Genomic DNA, 26,239 nt, shown 5'->3' with positions numbered 1-26,239 from the left:
TAGAAGATGTATTCATTCAATGGAGGCTTAAAATATGTCGCTTTATTTTCATAGATAATTTGATGAGTGATTTCATTTCAGTCATTAGCTTACAAAGTATTCCAGAATGTAATGAGTATCTGTGAATCTTATTTTGTAGTTTTCTCAAATACACCTTCTGAAATGCTTATACATTAGAAGAATTCACTAAGATCCCACAAATACCTCTATAAAGTACACATCTACTACTATTGTACTATACAAGACTTTTTTTGGGAAAAAACAATGTCTTCAGTGAAAGAGTCAATGGACACAAGTGCCAATGGCTATCTGGGTTTTTAGAAATCGATCAGGTATATGGTTGCCTATTAAAATCAGTGCCACAACCTTCCCATTTCAAGAGAAACAAGAACTAGGGACTGTCACATTATAAAAGGGAAAAATACTCTAATGATGAAATCAGAACATTTCTTACTCACGCAATGTCACTATCTCAACTTGTGTTATTTTTTATCACATTTGCTCAATTAACTTCCACGTATCCCACTTGCAAGTTGCCCTTAGTTTACTACAGTGTTGGCTTTCTACACTTTAAATCCATTGTTGACTCAACCTTGGGCAACAGAGTTATTTTTGGTGGGTTTGTGTGTTTCTAATCTTGTAAGCTACCCAGAGTGTGACTCTGAATACAATACATATGAGTAAAAGTTGGGAAAAATAGATACAGAAAAAATGAAGAATGAAAGAACTGTGGCAAGAAACATGAGTGAGGTAGAAAAAATACCAGTAGACAATTCCATACAACAGAATCTATGGAAAGTGAACTTTGTGAACATGAAACAAATTGCTTGGAGCAGTGTGCCATAGCTGATGGGAAGTATGAAAATAGATACTTGGAGGTGAAATTAATTCTGGATAAGTTAAAACTATTAGTGGCCCTCAAATGTGCCACTAATTTCAATTTTTGTCTAAGTAGGTATGAAAATGTTTAACATAGTGCAATTTCTCCTTATTGCATTGGCCCTTTTGAACTAATTGTATTTTTCAATTGTGGTACCGGCAATGAGATTGGATCTCACCTACACTGCTTCAGTCACATTTCAGCTGCTCTATTAGAAGTTCCTCGTTTGCATTACACATGCAAACTCATTTTAATTCCCCATTTGCTGAGAATAGCTTCTAAAAAAATAGCTTCTAAAAAACAAAGGAAGGCCATGAAAAGCCAGCAACCTGACTTAGCTGTTTAAGATGCCCCATTGGACCAAGCCAGACTTTTCTATTTATTTACAGGACATCCCTATAAATGTGCACAGAAGTTAGGCCCCTTTTGTTGAAAAAAATATATATAATTTGCTAGATTTGATGTGGCGTTTGTGTTCAATTTAATACTGGTAGTAAAATGGCAGCCTTGATTTTTTTAAAATCTAATCTTGTGGCATAGAGATGTATGGATAACAACAGCGATTATTCTCGCTGAAGATGGTATGGAGTTGATGCTGTATTTCAGCACATCTGCATGGTATCAGTTTGGGGGAAGATTACATGGACTAATGATTAATCTTGATTACTGTTATCTTTATACTGGATCCAAAATTTCCAGTTTGAGAAAAGGATTAGTATGTTTAGCTGCAACAGGAAGATAAAAGCATTTTCTGTGAATTCCTATGGAGATTCTCAGTCCTTCAGGTCATGGATGCCCCAAAGGTGCTTTTTCAAAAGGAGGCTGTCTCCTCTAAGAAGCTTCTTTAGTTCATAAGTTTGCTTTTAAGAACAAAACTGAAGACATTTCACTTCTCATCCGAGAAGCTTCTTCAGTTTTATTCTTAAAAGCAAATTTATGAACTAAAGAAGCTTCTTGGAGGAGACAGGATAGCAGTCTTCCAATATTTGAGGGGCTGCCACAGAGAGGAGGGGGGCAAGCTATTTTCCAAAGCACCTGAAGGCCAGACAAGGAATAATGGATGGAAACTGATCAAGGAGAGATTCAACCTAGAAATAAACAGAAATTTTCTGATAACGAGAGCAATCAACCCATGGAACAGAAGTTGCCTTCGGAAGTTGTGGGAGCTTCACCACCGGAGGCTTTCAAGAAGAGACTGGACTGCCATCTGTCAAAAATGGTGTAGGGTCTCCTGCTTGGGTGGAGGTTGGACTAGATGACCTACAAGGTCCCTTCCAGATCTGTTAATCTGTATCTGTATGAGAAGTGAAGCATCTTCAAGGAAAAACAAAGGCCAGTTATCTTTTGGAAAAGCACCTTTGGGATCATCAATGAAAAGAAAGAGGAATTGCCTGGGAAATCTAGTTAGCCAGTCTCATTCTGTGTGCCTAAATTTAGACTCAACAATTTTTTGATAGACAACCTTCAAGAATTCTTACCTATCAAATTGTATTAAACAGTTGTTTCCAAAAGAGGGCACAAAAGAGCCACAGGTATTCTAATAGAGCAGTAACATCCTTTCAGACAAGTTTGTACTGTTGAAAATTTTATCTTGAACATGAGATTTTTAAAATTGAAAACTAGTCTAAATAGCTTGGCTTAGTCTGATTTAAGAACTTGCCATAGGCTGCTCATTGCCTCAATAATAATAAGAGACTTCTGTAGCATCCTTCAAAACTAATGGATTAAAGTTGACAGGGCTAGATCAGTAACTAAATGCAGGTTTGGGACAACCTTATAATGATAAATGAATTTTATAAATCCCCCTGTAAATAAAGTTAATAATATGAATAGTATTAGGGTTGAACAAAATGACAAATGCCTAGTGTGAATTTGCCTAGATAAGCCTGATCACTTTAAAAAAAAGAAATTCTTTCATGTACTAGGTGTTTCTAATTCATAAAGTTGTTTTGAACTTTGGTCCTTTTAGAAGCCACATTAATTTTATACAAACATAAAAAACACATTTTCTGGGCTTCAAAGCACTCAGAATTAGGATTGTTGAGATTTCCATGCAGCTATGAAAGAGTTTACTTGGTCCTTAATTATTAATTTAAATTTCTATTCCATTTGTACATCACACGTTCAGGTAAATTCGGCATCCTTTTTCAATCCTGACACACTTCCATCTTGTCTTGCATTAATAGGTGTTTTAGCTGAGCCAGCCATGTCTGAATAGCATGTCAATCACACAAGATTACTGTTTCAGAAGCTAACAAAGGATTCTCAAATCTTTTCCCCTATTGGCTAAAATGCAGAACTGGTATGTTAAATGTACTCTAAAACAGTGATCCCCAACCTTTCTTATGCCGCGGCCCGGTATCCCCAACCTTTTTTATAGCGTGGCCCGGTACGGCATATGGCGCGCCATCTTTTTGATGAAAAAGTGCTTCGGTGAGCTTTTCGGGTAGAAAGCTCATCGGAAGCACTTTTTCATCAAAAAGATGGCGGCGCCAGCTGCGGTGAGCTTTTCCGGTAGAAAGCCATTTCTACCCGAAAAGCTCATCGGAAGCGCTGGTGCCGCTTATCTTTTGATGAAAAGTGCTTCCGATGAGCTTTCTACCCGAAAAGCTCACCGGAAGCACTTTTTCATCAAAAAGATGGCGGCGCCTTAGCAAACCAGCGGCCCGGTAGGACTTGTTCCACGGACCGGGACCGGTCCGCGGACCGGTGGTTGGGGACCCCTGCTCTAAAACATTGAGCTGCATAATAATTTTACAATATATTAATCAGGATGATGAGAAATTGACTAAGGAAATTAAATGTATCAACAGCTTTATTTGGGAGAAATTTGGGAGAAATGTATTGTACAGCTATCTGGGGAATTCTGAGTGGTGAAGTCCATACATCTTAAAGTCAAAAAAGAATGAGGAAAAAAGAATGCAGGAGGTTTAAAGGAGCTTCTTAGATTTCTTTTCAAACAAGTTGATATAGATGATATAAAGATATTGATACCGTAGATATAGATGATATATAGATATGGATAGACTAGATATATAGATGATAGGTGTTATGAGAGATGATAGAGATAGACATAGATAACAGAGATAGATAGCATTTCCATACTAGTATTGAACCACTTTTAAGGAGCACCAGCCTAGAATGTATGTATTAGACCAGAGTAGCTGCATGTTTTATACATATATTGTGGTTAGATCAGGAATCCTTGCAAGAGACAGTGAAATTCACCATACACATATAGTTGGCATCCAACATAAAATCTGCCAGTTTCTCTTGAGGTTCCACTGAATTGATGGGATTCTTTTTACCATGTGAGGCACTACATACTTCAGGTTGAGTAGTTTAGGGGTAAAATATGCTAATGATACAAAAGTACAACTTTTTATCTATGATAGCCAGAAAGGCTATAGTCCCAATCCTGCTATATACTAGGCTGGAAAAGAATGATACATGAAAAAAAAATTTTTTTTTTGCCAGAAGTCAATATTTTTTCTGAGGTTTGACAAAAAAAATGCCCCACAGCAATAGGTTCATGTAATGACCACGCAATGTTTACCAACTGTAATGATTCATTTAATGACTGCTGCAAAAAAAGATCATGAAATGGGGTCAGTTATGTGATTACACTATGACCATCATAAGCTGATGATTATCGGTAATCAAGAATGTTGTGCCTTAAATCTATTGCTATGGAATCAGTTGTGTTTTTGTATTATTAAAATTATGTTATCATTTGAGAACAAATGGAGATTTTGATATGGTGCAGATTTTTCTTCTGTTTCATAATTTGTATACCTAAATCCATTTCCATCCAAAAATATCCTGTTCTGTCAATATAATGCTATATTGATCCAATTTGGATTTTGAGATCATAGGAAATACCTGTTAATGATTAATGATCATAGCAACGGACACAAAATATGCTGCTTCATTTAATATTTATTTATTTCCCCACAGAATTTAAACAAATCAATCTGGAAATACCACCAATATACAGGGCAGAAAATATTTACAAGATGGAGACACAAATCCCATAATAAATTTAAATGTACAGATTTTTTTCCACTCTGTTCCCATGGTTTCTTTATTTAAAAAAGGATAGTTAAGAAGAGAAACTGCCCTTTAAAAATAAAATTGTCATCAACCTAATAATGTTCAGTCGACATCTCCAGTGTCAATGGAACTTGCAAATTATTAAATTATGGTTACCTTAGATATATAGAACATTGTCAATTTTAAATACATTAATTATAATTCTAAATAAATATCTGGGAGGAGAGCTGCTTTGAGTGTGCAGCTTCACAGACCTATGTTTAAAAATGGAAAAAAAACCCCATTTCTTGCTCCTTGGATGGAGAATTGAAAAGCTTGACTCTGGATGAAATTCATGAAACGTGCATGTAGAACTGGGAATCAGAGCTTAGAATAGGGATGAAATGGAGTCATTCATTAAATTGGTCTTTTTAAGAGAGAAAAAAATTAAAACCATATATCTGATCCCCACAAATGGACTCTTTCTCTGCAATTCTGTGTAAAATTAAAACAAACAAGGGGGAGGGGGAAAAAATGATCACAGAACACAAAAGCTTTTCAAATTGGAGAATTGCTTCTCTGGAAAACTGAGAAGCTTCCTGTCCCCTTTGGTTCCGGGAAGAGGTTTTTATACAGCCTTTCCTGAACCAAACCAAACTTTTTTTTTTTTTAATGAAATGAAACCTCTATTGCTTCCCCCCGCTACCATTTTATGAACAGTCATATAAAACCAGTCGCACAAAATGCACTGCAGCCTTTTTTTTTTTCTTTTTTTCCATGAGAGAGAGAAAGAGAGAGATTAAGTCAACTGAACCTCTGGGAGATTCTGGGATTTGAATGTACTTTTGGACTAAAGTGCTCAAGGAAGTGGGCTAAAGAGGGGCCCCTTAACAACTGAGGATTCTTTATACTGGAATATAGATCATAAAGCAAAAGCAGCAGCGAAGGATCCAAGCTGGTTCAGGAGTTAATTCGGAAGAGGGGAGGGAGGGAGAGAGAGAGAGAGAGAAGGAGGGAAAATCTTGACTGATGGGGAAAGGATGGTATGTGGTTTGCAGTAGGGAGTCAAAACACACAGAGTGCTCCTCACGTTTCTCATCCATGCTCAGAGTTTTCGTATCCATTTTGTGTGATAAGACAAGCAGGTACAAGCAGCCCCCTCTCCCATACTCTGGACCAAATCCTTCCCTGGGGAAGAGCAATTACTAACCTAGTTGCATTGAAAACCTCATCTTTTGATGCCCATTCCTGAGATATCACTGCAGCAATGTTGTGAGTTAAAAGTATTTCTGATGGGGCAACTTGTTATGAGTGTAGACTCACGGAAACTGAAACGTTTTACTGGGAGGTGCCCTCATCTCCACCTTATCTTCTTCAAGATTAAGTAACTTGGATTTAAACACTTTGGAAGGGGTGGGGGGAAATGTTTCTCTAAGTTAGAAGTAGGCTATTTCTGGAAAATTTTATGTTCCCTTGTTTTTTGTTTCTCCTGTGGGGATGGCATTATCCCCAAATCAAATCTGCCCTGAAAGAATCAGTAAGATTCTCTACAACGAGTCTGTCTTCAAAAGGTGGAATCGTGAGGTTTATTAATTACTAGGATTGGTAAAGAATGAGAATCTATGGTAAAAATGAGAATGCTGTACATCAACTCCACAAAAATAATTGTCTACCTTTACAGCGAACGTACATATTCGATTCCAACTTGTTGACTCTGAGAATCAGCCCAAAATAAAAACTTATCATTGCACTTAAAAATAATTTATCTGGAAGATATTTATTCCCCAAGTGGCTTGCTTAAGTCAAGTGATAACAGATGCAAAGGGGAGAATTAAAAGCATGGCTGAAAGGAGGGTGGTAAACATATATGTTTTAGATTAAACAGAAGGCGGTTTCTTATGCTTGACAGGTTATAGGAAACAAATATACAGCATGCTCATTAATGAGGATTTTTATAAATTAATAAAAAGAAGCAGAGAGAGAGAGAGATGTTTGTGGAAGTATCTAGGGTTTTCCAAGTAGACTGAGCAAAGTATCTTACAACAGAGGAAACAGAATCCTCTTCAAATGAAAAGGATCATAAGAAAATGAGCCGGGCAGTGTCCTGGCCAGCATGAATGAAAAACTGCGCATCTCTGAACCTAACATGTTAGGGAAGGTGATCTGAAATGGCACACTTCTAAGTTCCTCTCCCCCCCACCCCAAGATCTTTAAATATCTCCCAACAAATTGTATATAAGCAGAAGAGGCCTCTTCAAATGCCACTCCTTTTATTTGGTGCTAGGGCAGGGGTCTCCAACCTTGGCAACTTTAAGACTTGTGGACTTCAACACCCAGAGTTCCTCAGCCAGCTTTGCTGGCTGAGGAACTCTGGGAGTTGAAGTCCACAAGTCTTAAAGTTGCCAAGGTTGGAGACCCCTGTGCTAGGGGATTCTGTCCCTTCTTAGCCTCGTACCCTCTGGGTGGAGTTACTAAGATCTAACCGAGCAGCATCTTTAACAGCAACGGTGGCAACCCACTCCTCTTAGTAGTGTTATTTTATCACAGCTACTCCAGGGATGAACCGGCACCACACCCCTAATTTAGAGAGGGACAACATCCCATCTACTGAATTTTCTGCCCCAACATGATTCTAACGCCGTAGGCCGCCTCATGAGCTGCTGCTTTCATGAGATTGTCAATGTGCCCAATGCAGAATCAGAAAATGACCACCCCAAGACAGCTGAAAACGGCTACAACTGCTGCTACAAATAGCCAAAACAAACGAATGAACAAGGAAAGGAAAAAAAGCAAACTGGGGGAAAAAAAAAATGGGGTAGGCCTACTACATACAGGTCAGGAGAACAGAAGAAATAGTGCAACACTTGGCCATGGAGAAGCAAGACGGGAAGTTGAGTTTTAACAAAAAAAAATCAATTTATGGCTGAAGAAATGCCACCCAGTTATCCGGGTTCTGCCACCTGCCAGAACTGAGAGGAGTTGGTGATTTATGCTTAAAAAAAATAAAATAAAATTCAGAATCATGCACTGGGCACCCCTGGATATCGGTGCATCCCTTAGGTGTTGTAGAAAATTCTTTGGGAAATGGATTTCACTGGTGCTTCTTCACTGTGCCGACTGATCGATTATCTTGCTGGTTATTCATTACTAGAAATGTTTATAGACCATTGACACAAAGAAACCATGATGGGAATGGGGGGGGGGGAGGGGAGGGGAGGGGTAGAGAAAGGAGACAATTGCACTTTGTCCTTTGAAAGAAAAGCATTTTCTTCCACTTTGAGGCCCTCTTCTTCACTCTTTTATCTTCTAAGTGGCCCATTGGCATAGTAGAAATGCAGCCTCTAATAATAAAAGTTTTCCAGTGGTGCCAGATCCCTTCCATCATGCTTAATTCAAACTTGTTCCAGGTGCTTTTTTTTTTTTTTCTTCCTCTCCTCTCCTTTCCTTTTTCAAATCCAACCAGTCAGCCCACAAAGGCTTTATTTAGGAGGCTTTCAAAGTGCAAAACAGAGTCCAAGGCAAAATCTTCACCTTGAATCACCCATTAAGGCATATTTGATTCCAGTCTCAGCCATTGCAATCCGTGACGGGTGTAGTGTACGAGTTCAATCATACTGCTGTTCAGCGAGAGAAAGCAGGCGGCAGCGCTGAGCTTGGAAAAAAATTCTGAAAAGAGAAAAGAAGAAGAAAGAAAAGAAAAGAAAAGAAAAGAAAAGCATCATGTCTGATTCTTGAATTAAACATGCTTAGCCAGAAGCCTCTGGTTCTTAAACCTGCACAACACATTTTCTCAACCTTGCCAACTTTTAAAAAAAAATTTTTTTTTTATTAATGTTCTACTAATTACATTTCCTAGTGCTTAATAAACATTGTGTTATCTGGGTATTTAATTTGCTTAGCAAATTCGATTCTATTCGTAATCTCCACCCCTTTCTTTTCCAACCACTGTTCTATGTTTGAACCTTGGCAACTTTAAGATACGTGGATTTCCGCTCCCAGAATTCCCCAGCCAGATGTGTATTCTATCTTTCATTCTATCCACATGGAAAACTTCAATAGAATGATTAATCACGAAAAGTGTTTTAGTTTTAACTTGTCAGTTATCTCAGCAAAATTCAAGGTTTTTTCCCCCTTAAATAATTTTCTAAGTCTTATTTTCTTCAAAACTTTGGCCTTGGCTACTAATATGGGTTACTTGAAGATAATAATCCAATAAGCAACCACTTTATTATTCATGCAATAATTCTCCTTTCCAAGAATTAGGGTTATCCGTGTATTTCAATACAGCAACAATGGTAGCCATAATCTAGTCCAAGCATTGTTTTTTTGGTCTGGGTCTAGCTAGTGTACTTCAAATGAAGAATTTGTACTGAGCACTGATGATATTAGCCAGTTTGGAAAGTCCACAAGACAACAACCAAACTCAGAGAGCGCCAAGGATTCTTCATTTCAACCCTGAGCTATGAATATTCTCCTTTAGTGGTAATTTGTGCTGAGGAGTGGCACAGTGGGCTAGAGGTGGAGCTCTCGCCTCACAATCAGGAGGCTATGAGTTCAATCCTAGGTAGAGGCAGATATTTCTTTCTCTGGGCACACTGAGAATATATCTGCTGAACAAAACTCTGCACTGGAAACAGGAAAGGCATCCGGCCAATTAAAACACTCCGCTAGTTCCATTCAATTGCCCAGATTCCACCCCGCAAAAGATTACAGGGTCGTTAAATGATGATGATGTTGATTGGTAATTAGTAATGAGCTGATAAACATTTGATTAACAGGAACCAATCAACATCATACTTGTTTTACTCTGGCTAGGAGTAGATCCTGAGGGTGCAAGCAGAGTCTCTTGCCAGCAAGAAAAACTGGTGGTGCTGCTGACCTTCAGATTCTCCAAAATGAACTTGCCAAAAACTATGCACAAAATTGTCCTCAAGGGGGAATGGAACTTCAGGAAACTGAATTTGCAAGTCAGTAAGAAACCAACGAACAAGCAAACAAGCTCTTACTCTTATTTTTCCTAGCCAAAAGATCAGCTTGTTCCCAGAAGTCGTAGGCGTACAGAATATAAGAAGTGATGTTAACGAAGGAGGAGGTGATGGTCGGGATATAATGAGGGACGCTGACTGAGGAGCCGAGGCTGCTACTTCCGCAGCTGCTGGCGCTGGAACCCGTCTGGGAGCTGACTGAGCCAGCCGGAGAAGGCATCGGGGAGAGCGGAGAAGGGGTGCCAGTGCTCCTGGAGGATGAAACACAAGAGGGCACACGGCATTACATTCAATAAACACACCAAGTAGAACCAGACATTAAGAAGGAATGAAGCCTAAGGAGGAGGCATGAACAAATTTTTTTTTTTTGGGGGGTGAGAAATAGCTGAAAAGGATTTCTAACTTTAAGTTCCAATAAATGGTTAAAAGAGGACCTAGTGTGCCTGGTGGCCAATGCATGCTGAGCACAGGTGAGAAAAACAAAGAAGGAAGGAAAACAGAGCAGGAGATTTGCGGGGAATACAGGTAGTCCTCGAATTGTCCTTCAGCGACCATTCAAAGCGGCAATAGGCGCTGGAAAAAGCCCTCACACTTAGGATTGCCACAGTGTCCTCGCAGTCACACAAACACAATGTGAGTGCTTGGTAACAGGCAGTGGTGGCATTCAGCAGGTTCTGACCAGTTCTGGGGAACCGGTAGCGGAAATTTTGAGTAGTTCAGAGAACCGGCAAATCCCACCTCTGGAGATTTGACAGTATCCTTCTCCTGCCATGCCCACAGAACCAGTAGTAAAAAATATTTGAATCTCACCACTGGTAACAGGGATGTATATGTGATGACTGCAGTGTCCTCGGGTCGTTTGCGACCATCTGACAAGCAAATTTCAATGGGGGAAGTTGAATTCACTTAAAGACTGCATGATTCATTTAACAACTGCAGTGATTCACCATTGCATATAACAGGTTGTAAGAGCAGGCATGATTCACAGCTGCCTTGTTTATCAATAGTATGACCTTGTTTTGCCACAAATCTCCTGCTTCATTCCTTCTTTGGTTGATCTCCAATGCTTAGCATGCATTGGTCACCATTTATCAATTCTGGTGCAAATTCTGGTGCAAATTCTGATTTTAAGTTGAAGACTTATCTTTTTACTAAACTTTGAACAAGTGCATTTTACACATCAACAACCTGTTCAGTTACTAGGACTTGTTTAAGTCCTATTGATTTCAAAGCTATTTCTATTAATTTTTCCCAGCCTGGTGCCTTTCCTTCCATTAGACTTCAACTTCCATGTACCTAAGCATGAATTCTATTGATGTCTAAATTTCTGATGAGGACCTTGACATTACGAAGTGAGGCATATTCTGTTTTTGGAGAAATGTTAATGTTCTGGATGGATGGATGGATGGGTGGAAGGAAGGAAGGAAGGAAGGAAAGGAGGGAGGGAAAAGAGAGAGAGGAAGGGAGGGAGGGAGAGAGAGGAAGGGAGGGAGGGAGGGAGGGAAGGAAGGAAGGAAGGAAGGAGGGAGGGAAGGAAGGAAGGAAGGAAGGAAGGAAGGAAGGAAGGAAGGAAAAGAGGGAGGGAGACGGAAGGGAGGGAAGGAAGGAAGGAAGACCTTGCTTTAGTCTAAACTATGGATCCTATGAGTTTTATAACTGGAGAAGGATTTGAACTCAGATCTCCTCAGTCCAAAAGTATCTTCTGAGATAGTTTCCTTTGAGCAAAATGCTAGGCAATCCTCTACATGTCTACTCAGAAGCTAATCCTCCTTATTCCACAGCAAGAGGCCATCAAATCAAAAGTGATAAGCGATGAGTCTGAGAAATTAACTAATTAATGTGCTAGACAAGATGAGGATTAGTGCATCTTTAAACTGATCAAAGTTATTTATATTGTGAGAGCTCATCAAACTGGCTTCCAACCAATACATGCTTTTGGTCTACATGTAACCTTACAATTAACCAAAAAAGAAAATTAATGTTTGTAACAAGAATAAGTTGAATAAATGATATTACCTTGCAATGCATGGAGAAGGTGCTTGGGCAATTCTAGAGGAACTCTGTAATAAGCAAGGAAATTCTATTTAGATCACAAGTAACTTCAACTCATCTTTTTACTTACACAGAAGGGAAGCACTTATTTTTCATGAACATTCATTTATTTAATCCATCACCAATCAGATTTATTGGCTGCCCATCTTCCCACAAGGGTAACTCCCTTAAATATTTTTTTTAAAAAAATAAAACTATATAAATCAAATACAGATAGTCCTCAACTTATGACCACAATTGAGCCCAAAATTTAGGTTGCTAAGTGAAAAATTTGTTAAGTAAGTTTTGCCCCATTTTACGACTTTTCTTGCCACGTTTGTTAATCGAATCCCTGCAGTTGTTAAATGAGTAACCTGGTTGTTAAGTGAATCTGGCTTCCCCATTGACTTTGCTTGCCAGGAGGTTGCAAAACATGATCACATGACCCCGGGACATGGCAACCGTCATAAATATGAATCCGTTGTCAAGCATCTGAATGTAAATCACATGGAGATGCTGCAATGGTCATAAGTGTGAAAAACGGTCCTAAAGCACTTTTTGTAGTGCCATTGTCACTTTGAAATGTCACTAAGTTAACTGTTGTAAGTTGAAGACTACCTGTACTATAAAACTTCAAAAATATTGGTGAAAATACAGTGGAACAAGGAAGAGATACTTACAGATGCAAGTGTAATAAAAAAAATATTAGAATGTGCAGAAATGGATAGATTAACACTTAAAATTAAGAAGAAATGGTATATTTTTTAACATCGGATTCATTCTACCAATGGCTAGCTAATAGAATACAATGGAGGTTTATTAATATGGATAAGCACATATGTGATTATTATCAATGCTATGAATATTGTTATTTCTCAAAATTAACTGTACCCAGACAACACACTGTTCATGTAGAAATTGGATTTTTATGTTTACTAAAGAAAAATGTATACATAAAATATACTGTATATAAAAAAAACTTTGAAAATAACTTGTTACACTATTCAGATATTAATCCTTCACTTAGGAAAATCATTTACCCACTGACATAATATAGTTGGAAACATCCTCCCTTCCACTTTCCAATCAAATTTTTTCACTCTCTACCTTGAAATGTTCATTAAGAGTCCGGGAATACTTTATTGCTGTGTCCTTCTTGTAGCGAAACATTGCCATGTACAGAATGGCTTGGCAGCGCATGCTGTAAAAACACAACAAACATGGACTATATGCAACTCTTTAGAATGTTGCTCCCCATAGTTGAAGAGTCATCACACATTGCATCAAAGCAAAGTAGAAAGCTAGGCATTTAAGTTTTTTTTATATGAACCGCGGTGGCGCAGTGGCTACAGTGCAGTACTGCAGGATATTTCTGCTGACTGCCGGCTGCCTGCAATTTGGCAGTCCGAATCTCACCAGGCTCAAGGTTGACTCAGTCTTCCATCCTTCCCAGATGGGTAAAATGAGGACCTGGATTGTTCGGGGCAATAGGTTGACTCTGTAAACTGCTTAGAGAGAGCTGTAGAGCACTGTGAAGCAGTATGTAAGTCTAAGAGCTATTGCTATTTTAATTTAGAATGCTTGGAAACAGAACGCAGAGCCACTCACCAAAAAACAATGAAGATTTTTTCTTGTGTGGTTGTTGAAGAGTCCGCAAAGGATTTTAATGTCATTATGAATCTGTGGGAAGATAAATTAACACTTTATTTAAGTTCCATCAGCATATACAGGCATAATATTGTGATGCCCTGAACTAGCAGTGAAACAGAAAGTTAGTTTTACAGAATTGGGCAGATAATGGGGGGAAAAATCCTCAAAGATTCCAACAGCATAGTTTTTCCAGATCTCCTTCCTAAATTTCATTACCTCATTTCATTTAATTTCTAATATCCTCTTCCTTCAAATACCTTCCCTAGTTCTGGCCCAACTCAAACATGCAGAAGTTAATGGAGAAATAAATAGGCAGACAGACGTAACATAAAAAGGCAGAACAAGCCATGACTAGGTTAGTTGAACTGCTGAGAATTTCTCATTTATGAGTCTCATCAGGCACCCTGAAGGTTGAACCCTAAAATATGTGACAGCTATTGTGTGGTGGTCAGGAGATGAATTTAGGTATCTCCTTGGTCCAGAAAGAGTCTTCAAGGTAGCAAATGTGTCATGTTCTCTGGTTAGGGAAGTAACCAAGAAGAAATCTGTTTGACCTCTTAACTTCCTGACAAAAGTGATGAATGATATGGGGAGAATAACATCCAGCACGTCTTTTTTTTTACAAATGCTGTCTCAGCAGAGCTATGAAGGCCAGGCTTATTAATACATCAGAGAAGAACTTGGGGGGGCGGAGGAGTCTGGAACCTTACTATTATATTACTTGACAGCAGCAAGAATGCTTTAATGTTACTGTCTGTCAACCTGGGCCATTTTAAGATGGGTGGACTTCAACTCCCAGAATTCCCCAGCTAGCATTCTGGGAGTTGAAGTCCACCCACCTTAAAATGGCCCGGGTTGAGAAAACACCGCTTTATGCACAAAATTGAAAAGTTACTTCAATTCCCACAATAGATGAATGTCTGGAAAAAAACAGGTGGAACTAGCAGAGGTAGCTAAATTAACCAATTTAATCATCCTTGGGAACCGTTTCTAGATTTTGTGCTTGAGGGGAGAAAAAAAAAAAAAGAAACATTGACTTTGGGTTTTGCTGATTAGACAAACTTGCTATTATAGTAATAGCTAGTAAATGTTCAGCATGTAAAAAATAAGTTGAGGCTGTTTTGTTATAAAGTTATTCTACAGCGCTAAAGAGAGTCAAAGTCAATGTTTTTCTTTCTTTATCGCCCTTGGCTCTATGCCTTTTTTCCTCCCCTCTTTTTCCACTATTTTCATTTTCATTCGTATTTTATACTTTGATAAGTTTAATTAAAAAAAATAACAGCAGTTGCACCAGAAAAGGTGACTTCCATGAACCAGATGTCTAAGTGGAAGCTTTTGAGGCTGAACAGAATGAGAAAATAATTATATGTAGGAGGATTCCCAGTGCTCAAGAGTCTACAGTGCAGATGCTGGAATGAAGCCATTATTTTGATAACAAGAACCTCATAACAGCTGTTGCGCTTGGGACTGATATGAAAATGTAAACATGCATCCTCCAGTCCAAATTAATAGAAATTACTTTATCTTGCTCTTTTTAAGGATTAAGCAGGAGTGTGGAGTAATGTGATTGGATCCGAGGATTCACTTTACTATCAGATTCTTCAAAAAATGTTTTTTAAAAAATCAAGATACAGCTACTTTGGAGGCAAAATAAATAAATAAAAGAAAAAAAGGAATATTTAACTTTTTTTAATGGAGGTTTCATCTAACAACTAAGCAATAACACTGCTAATAATTGCCCTCATTATTTAAACAAAGCAAAGCAAAAGGAACGCAGCAAAGTTACACTAGCGTCTGTGTGTTTTATACATGTTAACAAAAGGAAAGATAAATGGGGGAAGTTAATAAGAATTAAAATATGAGAGAGAGAGAAACTGTTAGGTTTCTCACTTTCTTATACATTTGCTAATTTGCATTATTTGAGAATATTTAGGCTCCCTTAGAAGCCTAACTGTAAGTGATTATATTGGCTTCCAACTATTTATAAATATGTGAGTTTATTCCAGCCTTCACTAAGAAGCTCTTGACCTCAATAGGTTTGTCCACTGCCTTTTGCAGACCTCCTGAACTAGAAGGGCGATATCTGAATCTTATCTGGAGCGGGCTCAGAGCACTTGCTATACTACTTTCCTTAGCTTCAATGGAATGGGGACAGGGATGGAATGGAACAGAAAACAGAATAGAATAGAAATCAGAATAAAAGTCAAGAGTAGAAACAGAAATCAGAATAGAATAGAACAGAAAAGTAGAATAGAATAGATGATCGTTAGAATAGTCAGTAGAGTAGAACAGAAAATAGAATAGAACCGAACAGAAAAGAATAGAATAGAATGCTTCATTGGCCAAGTGTGATTGGACACACAAGGTATTTGTCTCCGGTGCATAACTTCTCAGTGTACATACAAGCAACAAGTGATACATCATGATCATAGCCATCATAAAAATACATTCATCATAAGATACAACACTTGATTAGAAGGCCCTGAAAATAAGAGGAAGACAAAAACAATACTAGAAGGGGAATGGTTTTGGATCTAGATAGGGAGTAAAACCAGGGAAGGCCTGGTAACGGGATTCACAGGATAGGCAGAGGACAAAAAAAGCTACAGGGAGGAACAGTGAACTCAGTGAGGAAACTTCTGAACATCAGAGGAAGAACCTGAAGCCAGCAGGTAGAACAGAAAAGAGTTGTCTACTTACTTAATGAGCTCTATGGTTTCTGCAAACATGGTATAGGCTGGCTTTGGTGAGAGGGGGTCAGATTCCATTGCAATGCCACACTCAATAAAGGACAGGGCAGCCTCCAAGTATTTGAAGGCCTTTCCAACTTTGTCTGTCTATTGGAAACAAAGTTAGCACTGATTAACCAACATGCCACTCAGCAGTGGGATCCTGCCTATTCCACTACCGGTTTGGTGATTGCGTGCATGCACACCTAACGCACGCACGCACGCAGCTCTCCACACACCAGCCGAGGCCTGCAGTGCCAATCAGCCGAAAGGATAAAGAAGAGAAAAGTGCAGGGACAGGTGGGAGGGCCGATGCTGTGCTTTTCTCTTCTTTCTCCTCTCAGTTGTTCGTCAGAGGCCTTTTTTTTTTACTACCAGTTCCGGTGAACCGGGCCGAACCAGTAGCATACCACCACTGAAGCCACTCAGGTGAGGCACTTTGTTTTCCTGACATTCTTCCACAGTTTTGTATAGGTGCCATAGTCAATGGCCATTCCAGAGTTGTAGTCGAAGGCATTGGAAGAGCACCAGACAAAAAGGAATTTGATTCAAAGGTAGGCCTTGGTGGCTTAAACCTAAATTACCTAAAGCAATTGGTTTTATACAATGTATTAAGTAAAAAATAAAGGCTAGGAAAAACAGTATTATGAATCTAGCCACTTAGAGCTGAACTTCAATCTCAACTTAAAAGGTAATTTCTGTCATATTAGAAGAATGGAATAATTAAGCGCAACGGAAGACTCGCTAAGAATGAAATGCACTATCATTGGGAATTGTGGCATATTTTTATTCACTTGTACAATTCTTATCAACTTTTCTGGGTGAAATGATATCCTCCAAAGTGGATTTATAAAGCAGACTGACCATTTAACAAGAATCTTTCACATATATTGTGAAGCATTCGTTTACCAGTCCATGTGGATATGATGATATTGCCCTTTGGATCTCAGTGAACTCAAACCATCATACTGGACGAAGTATAGTTTCTTTCCTTAACTTAGATAATGTCTATGGAGTTTCTCAATCATTCAGGTCATGGTTGTCTCAAAAGTGCTTTTCTAAAAAGCAACTGGACTTTTCTTGTTTTTTTTTCCTTCGAAAAACGTTTCGTTTCTCATCCAAGAAGCTTCTTCAGTTCAGAACTGAACTGAAGAAAGTTTTTCAAAAAAAGAAGAAGAAAAAAGTCCAGTTGCCTTTTGAAAAAAGCACCTTTCCAGATTTAACTTAGTTACATGGCATTGTGCAATAGGACTATCACCCACTATCATCACCCAAAAACTTTTAAGCAACAAAGCAAGTGATTTATATTTATATGTAAACACTTGTCAACCCCTTGGCTGCCTGCCTCCTCTGCCTTTCAACAGACTCTCCCAACCTCAGAAGTTGGAAACGCCAGTTTTGACCCTGGGGTGGGTGTTCTGAGGTGGAAACATTTCCAGTTTGAACTCTTTGGCAAAACTTTCAACTTGTTCTCGATCACAGAAAAGACGTATGGCAGAGAGATTTAATCTCAATTTTCAAATCATGACGGAGAGCTCTTTGAAGCTGATCAATGGTTATATCTCAACATGGGTTTGCTTTATCTAGCAATCCCTCAGGTTAACTGTACTATTTGGAGCCGAGCATATACACTTGCAACTTCTCTGCAAGCAAACTTACCATTGCATCAGCTTTGTGCTTCAATCTTTTGGCTTCCTTTAAGTGAAATTCTATTGGATGTTGTCTGAAATAAACCAGAGAGAAAAGGGTTTTGCAAAATAGCCAAGATATATCACATACACATTTCATTCCACAGTTTTGAATGAACAGCCCAAAGATCTCTAAACATTTAGTGAAGTTGTTCATTTTCAGTGAGCTTATGAAATCAACCCAGCAGGAAAATAAAAACCGTGGTGAAAACCCAGGCTGGTCCAATAGGTTACAAGAGAAATTGCGATCTCAAAAGACAACATAATGCAGCTGGAAGAAAAAACAAAATATTCTTACCGGTGAGGTTTGCTTTGAGGCTTCGTTGGCTTGGAGGTACCGTTTGGCAAAGAAGGCACTGGGAAGGGGTTCGGGACATCATCTGCAGAGCCCTGGAAAGACAGAGAGGAAGAAGGTCAAATACTTGTAGCTCAGAAATAATTACAAGTCACAACAGAACATTTGCATTCTTCAACGAGCATGCATTTTTATTTCCCCCAGCATTACTAATTGTAATATATGATGCATGTAATATGTGGTATGATAGCAGTCTTCCAGTAGTTGAGGGGCTGATGAGGGGGAAGGTTTTTTTTTAATCTATTATCAAAGCCCTTGAGGGCAGGACAAGAAGTAACGGGTGTAAGATCATTAAAGAGAAATTTAACTTAGAACTAAGGTGAAATTTCCTGACAGTGAGAACAATTAATCAATGAAACAAGCTTTGTCTTCTGGAGTTGTGGGTGTTCCATCACTGGAGAGTTTTCACCCATACATTGGACAACCAGGAATGGTATAGAATCTCCTGCTTGAGCAAGGGGATGGACAAGAACAGGGGTCGTCAACCTTTTGGACCTCAGGAACCACCAAACTCATAATTTTAAATCCCGCGGACCAGAGACCCTGGGAAAATCCCCAAAAAAGTCTGCAGGAAAATTCCCCACCCCCTTTTTCCTACCGATCGATCATTCTTTATTTGGGATCACAGGATACCGTCTCCAGTTCCATTCTCGGGGAGAGAGACTTTTGGCTTCATGCAAGGAAAGCAGCAGAAGCAGCAGAAGTCTTTCTTTCTCTCCCCCAAACTCTGCCAAAAACGAGTCTTTGCCGGCGCAGCCGTTTGGAGCAGGATGCCTTGCAGGGTCCCAAAGACGCATTTCTGGCAGAGTTTGGGGAAAGAAAAAAAGACTTTTGCTGCTTTCCTTGCATGCAGCCAAAAGCAGAAGAAGAAAGAAGTGGAAAGAAGCAGCCCGGTGGCAAGGCCGGGCCAGGTGCATGGGGCAAGTGGGGCAAGTTTCCCCCCTCCGCCCTATCCCCTCACTACCTCGTGTTGTTCACAATGCAAGCGATGCAAGCCTTGTGTTCCCATGGGCCATATGGGTGGCGCAGCCTTGTGTTCCCATGCAGCCTGGATTAATAGCTTTGGGGGGTGCTTTGGGGGTGACATTTCTCTGCAAGACCACCAACATTTTCTCACAGACCACCAGTGGTCCCCGGCCCACTGGTTGGCAACCACTTAACTAGAAGACCTGCAAGGTCCCTTCCAACCCTATGATTCTATATTCTAATTTGATCTCTTCTTCTTATAACCATGAGGAAGCTTGGTTTATTGCCTTGCACTGCTTGAAAAGACTTAAAGCATTTTTAATCAACAGAAAAACATTGCACAAATCTTTTTTTGCAAATGTCCAAAACAGGAAACAATTTTGCATCCATCTGTGCTAGGGAATAACAATACCCCAACATTATTATCTCAATGCTGAATGAACTGCATATGAGGTTGTTTTAATTTGGGAGGAAGCGGTGACTCATTTAACAATGTTCTGAAAAACGCTGCTTTAGAGACTAACACAGACAAATTTCACAACAAAGAAATATATTATCTTCACAGTCACAATCGAATTACAAAAATATATAAATTCAAAAGCTGAGAAGCAATCCTATCAATTGATAACTCTGAGTTATTTTATTCTGTACATTGGACTTTGTTTTCTTGACTGTAAGAAAAGTTATGTTGGAAAAAACAATTTCTCTTTCCTTATCTCATCAGAAAGTCAACTTCGGTCAAGTTGCAGCTTTTGATGGAAGCCACATCATAATTACACACACACACACAAAAGATAATCAGCCAAAATTACATATAATTAGGCACATTTCATCTTATGCTTAAAAATGAAGATGCTTCCAATAACCATTTTATCTCGTGTGCTTCAATTGGTCTGAAGCATCTGAATGTTAAAAATTCTCATTCAGCCATCATGCCACAAACTCACTAACAAACTTAAAGGTATCTTATACAATCATTAATAAAAAAAACCACCTGCCCCGCTGACCATCAAGATATCTTGAGTTGATGAATTCTGAACAATGCAGCAAGCAGATATGTTACAACCTCTCTACTTCTCTATTTAAACAGTTCAAACATTCGCTTGTTTTCCCATCTAAATTTCTGTCTGGGATATCCACTATGGAGAATATACCTGCAGCATGTATAGATTTGATCCAATTAACTGTGATATTCAAGAGGAAACGTATCACTTTCACTATATAGGCAGTCCTTGACTTACAACCATAATTGAGCTCAAATTTCTACCGCTAAGCGAGACAATTAAGTAAGCTTTGCTCCATTTTCTTTTCCCCCCCCAAATATTTTTTATTTTATTTAACAATAAATCCATCTTTCAATTATACACTGTGTCAGCTGGGTATATATATCTTGTGCAAATATTCATATTTTGTATACATTTCTTACCATGATTACATTTTCATTATAACAATATTCATTTAAGTTCTTACTTTTGTTTTCCAACCATTTATAAAATAAATCCCATATCATATCATATTCCACTTCTTTTTGTTCTTTAATTGCCAAAGTTAATTTACTCATTTCTGCACATTCCAATGTTTTCATAATCACCTCTTCCTCTATCAGAATCTTTTCGCTTTTCCAATTTTGAGCAAATACAATTCTAGCTGCTGTTAATATATGTAGGATTAAATATATTTTTTCTTTACTATAGTTTTCGGGCTTTGCCCTATTTTCTTGCCACAGTTCTTAAGTGAATCGCTGCAGCTGTCAAGTTAGTCAAACGGCTATTAAATGATTCTGGCTTCCCTATTGACGTTGCTGTTCAGGAGGTCACAAAAGGAGATCCCCGAATCTTGGGACACTTCAACCGTCATAAATATGAACTCAGTTGCCAAGGGTCTGAATTTTGTTCAGGTGACCATGGGTTTGCTGCAACTGTTGTAAGAATGAAAAACCATCACCGTTTTCAATGCTGTTGTAACTTTGAAAGGTCACTGTTGTAAGTTGAGGACTAGCTGTATGGTGAAATCTGCAAATTTTACAACTGTTGCTCTGAATATCTATGGAGATTCTCAGTCATCCAGGTCATGGTTGTACCAAAGGTGCTTCCCCCTCTGCCCACCTCCTTTCAAAAGGCAACTGGACTATGTTTTTCCTTGAAGGCATTTTGCTTCTCATCCGAGAAGCTTCTTCAGGTTCCGACTGTCAGAACTGAAGAAACTTCTTGGATGAGAAGCAAAATGCCTTCAAGGAAAAACAAAGTCCAGTTGCCTTTTGAAAGTGGGTGGGGAAGCACATTTGAAAAAGCTCTTCTGAACAAGCCAACTTCCAAAATTACAAGTCTTACCAAGGTCCCTCAACGGAAGTTGTTTACACCTACTTTGTCACTTTTGGAGTTTTCCAAAGGTTTCCCCTCCAGTTTCTTGTGCTTGGAGGATGAAGGTTCTTTGTGGCTCTCTTTGCTCTTGGCAGTGCTGATTGTGGGACCGGGAACCTGATAACCGGCATCGTTTTCACTCTTTGGCCTCTTTTGAGCTGTCTTAGGTGGCTTCTGAGAGGGCTGCATGGGAGACAGTGGTGGTGGCATTGGCAGTGGCATTTCTCTCCTTGGCATCTCTGTTGCTGAGAGCTTCGACATCCTAGGGAAGGAAGATCAGGTCAGTGTGAGTTCCAAGGAGTATTACTTTAAAACTGTAGGAGGGCAGGATGGAATAAAAATTAAGCGCATGGCACCTGAGTTCTGTTCAGGTGATAAAAGATACTGAAACATCCATATAACTAATCATCTTGAGCAACAGAGGGAGGAAAAAGTTGGGTACTTTTTGGCTGAGTCATTAACACACGGATAATATTCCTAAGTAATAGTAAAAATGTATACATAGGCATATCTTTGATCTGAACCAAAGCTAAGTATATTGACGAACTGTAGGTTTCCTAAAAAAAATTAAATTTAGGTGCAGCAAAGATGGGTTCCAGCTGTTGGATTCAAAGAACTTTCCCACGATTTAGAATGTTTTACTTTGAACTTTAGATAATCACTTTTGCATAAAACATAAAATAGATGTGCAATAAATGTACTTGTTTACACTTGGGATTAAAATTACTAGTAATTTTCAGTTCCAATTAAATGACACACATTCTTTTCAAAACACTTTTATTATCAGCTTTTCTAAACTCAAGGCTTTGCTCCTCAGAAATTGCTATTTTACTGCATCCACATTTTTAAAGAGTATTGCCGGTCTTCACAAGAGAAAATAAATGCCATTAATTAATTAGCATGCATATGTATGCACAAATATTAGAATGTCATACAATAAAATATTGTGCAAGTGCACTGATTAAAATAATCTTGCACAAAGTAACCATTCTAAATTATATTTTCAATGGATACCAGATTATTTGCAATGAAGCTATTTTGTAGACCATTATATTTTACCTCTGTTATAAAGAACACAAGACAATGTAATGATTCTCTACACACAACACACACCCAAACTTTACCTTACCTCCTAATGAGCTAAAGTTCAGCTGAGGCACACACTGATGATAATTTGAATCTAGGTGTCTCCAATCCAAAGATCTCTCCAGTCTTAATGCAGAAGACTGACTCTCTATTAGAGCTACCACATTTAACATGGATTCTATTTTGTTTTGCACACTTCAGTAGCAAACCTAAGCAAGTTGTCTTCAGACATTCCTCATGTTGCAGGACAGATAGGCAGGACAAAAAGCTAGCCAAATCCACCCTTTTAAGTCTACCTTGTCATTTGAAAGAATTCTTTATCACCAAAAGCTATCCCAAGTGTTGATCAGCTCATCTGGTATTGAGGAGGGGAGCAGGAATGGATCTTGTCCTGAACATCTAACTCCTACAGCTGGCTGGGAAATTCCGGGAGTCAAAGTCCACCCTCTTAAAATGGTTGAAAAACTCTGATCTAGGTGAGCAATTTGCAGGCAGCTTGTGATGGGACGGGCATGGAAATAGAGGTATGCATTTATTATACATACTTGTTATTATAATACATGTTTCTGCTTTGCATTAAGAACAGGATCAGGAACATTTGCTTCCACACACAAACAGACCCAGCCTGGATTGCGTGCAAGAGATTTACTCAGGGATTATCAATTTTATGTAGTCAAAAAGACAAGTGTCTTATCTGCAGCTCCTGAAATTTACAATGTGCTTCTGAGGAAATCCAAAGAACAGTTTGAACAAATGTTTAATATTGACAGAGTAATTGTTTGCTGATGCACAATTAATTTAAACAACCAGAGTTTAAAGGTTTAATGTGATATGAGGGCAGAATTTCAATTTTAATTGTATAGAAGCTAGATTTTTCACTGAGGAGAAAGTCATTATAATTTTGTGGTATCTTTGTTCTTATTGGATGACTAGTAGCCAAAACGTAAATTTTAAAAAAATCACTAAAGTTTAATCCAGAAGTAGGGACCAGAGTGTTCTACTTACTAGCCTAGATTTTACTAGCTTAGTTTTAACAGCTTTGTACTCACTTAGTTTTACTGGAATCTTTATGGCCTAAAGATGAGGAAGATTTGGTTTCTCTCTCCAGCTTGACCTTCTTGTGATCATTTCTCAGTGCTTCTTCCTGCTGATAAAAAAAAAGACAAATACAGCCCTTAAATACTTCAGAAAGAGATCCCTTTTTGACTTCACACCTGTGCAACATGCTGCACACATGTAGCCACAATCAGAAGCAACAATCAGTTCCACTGTGACAAGCAAGACTAAGCACAGCTGTTATCCCATCCTTGCTACTCCCCCTCCTTAAGAGTAAATCTAATTCATTCTGCTGCCAATCGTCAGAGGGTGGGATAACAAGAATTGCAGTAACCAAAATTTTAGGGGGGAAAAGAGGGAACAGAAATTCAAAACAGCCTAAAGGGGACTCATTGTTTAGAAGGCAAGGGAAATGGTTTCTCTTGGAGGATAACTTGGAAGCCAGTTTAGTCTAGCGGTTTGGACACCAGGGTAGAAGCCAGGAGACTGAGTTCTAGGCATGAAAGCCATATTTGGTGACTTTGAGCCACTCATTCTCTCTTAGCTCAATCCATCTCACAGATTTGTTATTGTGGGGAAAATAGGAACAGTGAAGAACATTAAAAAGATGTTGAGACTCTAGAAAAAGTACAGAGAAGAGCAACCAGGATGATTAGGGGACTGGAGGCTAAAACATACAACGAACGGTTGCAGGAACTGGGCTTGGCTAGTCTAGTAAAGAGAAGGACCAGGGGAGACATGATAGTGGTCTTCCAATATTTGAGGGGCTGCCACAGAGAGGAAGGGGTCTAGCTATTCTCCAAGCACCTGAGGGCAGGACAAGCTATTTTCTAAAGCACCTGAAGGCCAGATAAGGAATAATGGATGGAAACTGAACAAGGAGAGATTTAACCTGGAAATAAGGATAAACTTTCTGACAGTGAGAACAATCAACCAATGGAACAGCTTGCCCTCGGAAGTTGTGGGAGCGCCATCACCTGAGACTTTCAAGAAGAGATTGGACTGCCCTTTGTCAGAAATGGTGTAGGGTCTCCCACTTGGGTGGGGGGTTGGACTAGATGACCTACAAGGTCCCTTCCAACTCTGATTATCTGTTATCTGTTATCTATCTGTTATCTGCTAAGGACTTTCACAGCCTAAAGTTACTTATAAAATAATAAAGTTGAAGTATACATACATAAAGTTAAATAAGGGAGATTGGGTGGCTGCCTGATAGGACCCCTTTTTGGTAAGCTTTTTCTCACAGGCTTTATAACTAAACTTACTGTACTAAAGTCCCAAAGGGTCTAATGGCTGTTTTCTTGTGTGAGATTGAAATTGTGATTACCAACATAGCACTTCTAACTCAGCAAATTTTATCATCCAGCAGGCAAGATTATAAAATTGTCATTCTTTTTTTATTATTATAATTTTTATCCCAACCTTCTTTTAAATAAGGCAGCAAACATGCCAAATACCACTCCCTCTGATTTTCCCCACAATCCTCTGAATTTAGTCTGTTGGACTAAGAGTGACTGGCCCAAAGTCACCCAGCCAGTTTTCATGCCTAAAGTGGGACTACAACTCATAGTCTCTCCTGGTTTCTAGCCCCTTAACACAAAACTGGCTTTTAAAAAAACACCTTCACAAAGTATTAAAAATGACAGGAAAAAGAAGAGTCCCTACCATTACCAAAATCAAAGAGATCAAAGTAGGAAAAAAAACTTTTTGGTGATGTTTCAGTAAATTTCTTTATATAACTTTATGTATATTTAAGGAATAAAGTTTCTAGGGAGTTTCAATTATATGTAGATGGGAACTGTTAAGTGGCTTCTAACTTAACAGTACAGAGTATCTGAAGTCTGAGCTCCTGGAAATTATACCAATCTCTGACCTTGCTAGCTTCAAATTCTGGAAGCTGCTCTACAAATACATCGTACAAAGGCCTTTGGCTCACTCATTAATGGCACTGGCCAGAGAAGCAAACAATTGTGGTTCCCCAATTTAACAGGAATCAAATCAATTTAATCAAGTCAGTTTAACGGGAATCAAATGTCAGTAGGAGAAAGACACTGAGATTACCTTCAGTGTAAACACTAGTGCAGAGATGAGAAAAATTCAAATAAAATAAACAAAAATAACATTTGTAGTGAGTAGTGTACACAAATAAAACACTGAATATCTATTAAGGAGCACTGAATATCTATTAAGGAGTCTACTATTAAGCAATTACTGTATTAATCAAGTGTTCAAGGCCATATCATGACCTAAGTAAATTTTTTGGGTAGTCTCCATGTTAATGACTCAACATTCTCAATACTGGTAGTCCTTGACTTACGACCACAGTTGAGCCCAAAATTTATGTTGCTAAGGGAGAATTTGTCAAATGAGTTTTGCCCCATTTTATATTTTTTGCAACAATTGTTAGGTGAACTACTGCAG

General features: G+C 38.7%; 1 protein-coding gene across 13 annotated transcripts in view; it reads right to left on the bottom strand.

Moving 5' to 3' along the window:
- Positions 1-8,342: 8,342 nt before the first annotated feature.
- AFF1 (ALF transcription elongation factor 1) overlaps positions 8,343-26,239 on the bottom strand; it is a 175,624-nt gene continuing 157,727 nt past the window's right edge. For 10 of the 13 annotated variants that reach the window (XM_026687925.2, XM_087962842.1, XM_026687924.2 and 7 more), the window contains 10 exons: positions 23,812-23,909; positions 21,680-21,938; positions 18,294-18,385; positions 17,967-18,030; positions 16,279-16,415; positions 13,537-13,608; positions 13,036-13,129; positions 11,914-11,957; positions 9,919-10,148; positions 8,343-8,578 (listed from right to left, as the gene is read on the bottom strand). In XM_026687925.2, the coding sequence (XP_026543710.1) occupies positions 8,457-8,578; positions 9,919-10,148; positions 11,914-11,957; positions 13,036-13,129; positions 13,537-13,608; positions 16,279-16,415; positions 17,967-18,030; positions 18,294-18,385; positions 21,680-21,938; positions 23,812-23,909 (1,212 nt within the window). In that variant the 3' untranslated portion in view covers positions 8,343-8,456. The remainder of the gene's footprint in view (positions 8,579-9,918; positions 10,149-11,913; positions 11,958-13,035; positions 13,130-13,536; positions 13,609-16,278; positions 16,416-17,966; positions 18,031-18,293; positions 18,386-21,679; positions 21,939-23,811; positions 23,910-26,239) is intronic. The other 3 variants (XM_026687926.2, XM_087962837.1, XM_087962845.1) reach the window with 1 other exon arrangement.

Source organism: Notechis scutatus, chromosome 4 (assembly GCF_049901735.1).
Source record: "Notechis scutatus isolate UNSWTSFEM ecotype Mainland chromosome 4, rNotScu1.2, whole genome shotgun sequence".
NCBI classification, from domain to species: domain Eukaryota; kingdom Metazoa; phylum Chordata; class Lepidosauria; order Squamata; family Elapidae; genus Notechis; species Notechis scutatus.
Note: the sequence above shows the minus strand (reverse complement) of the source record. Positions and strands in the feature narration are given on the sequence as shown.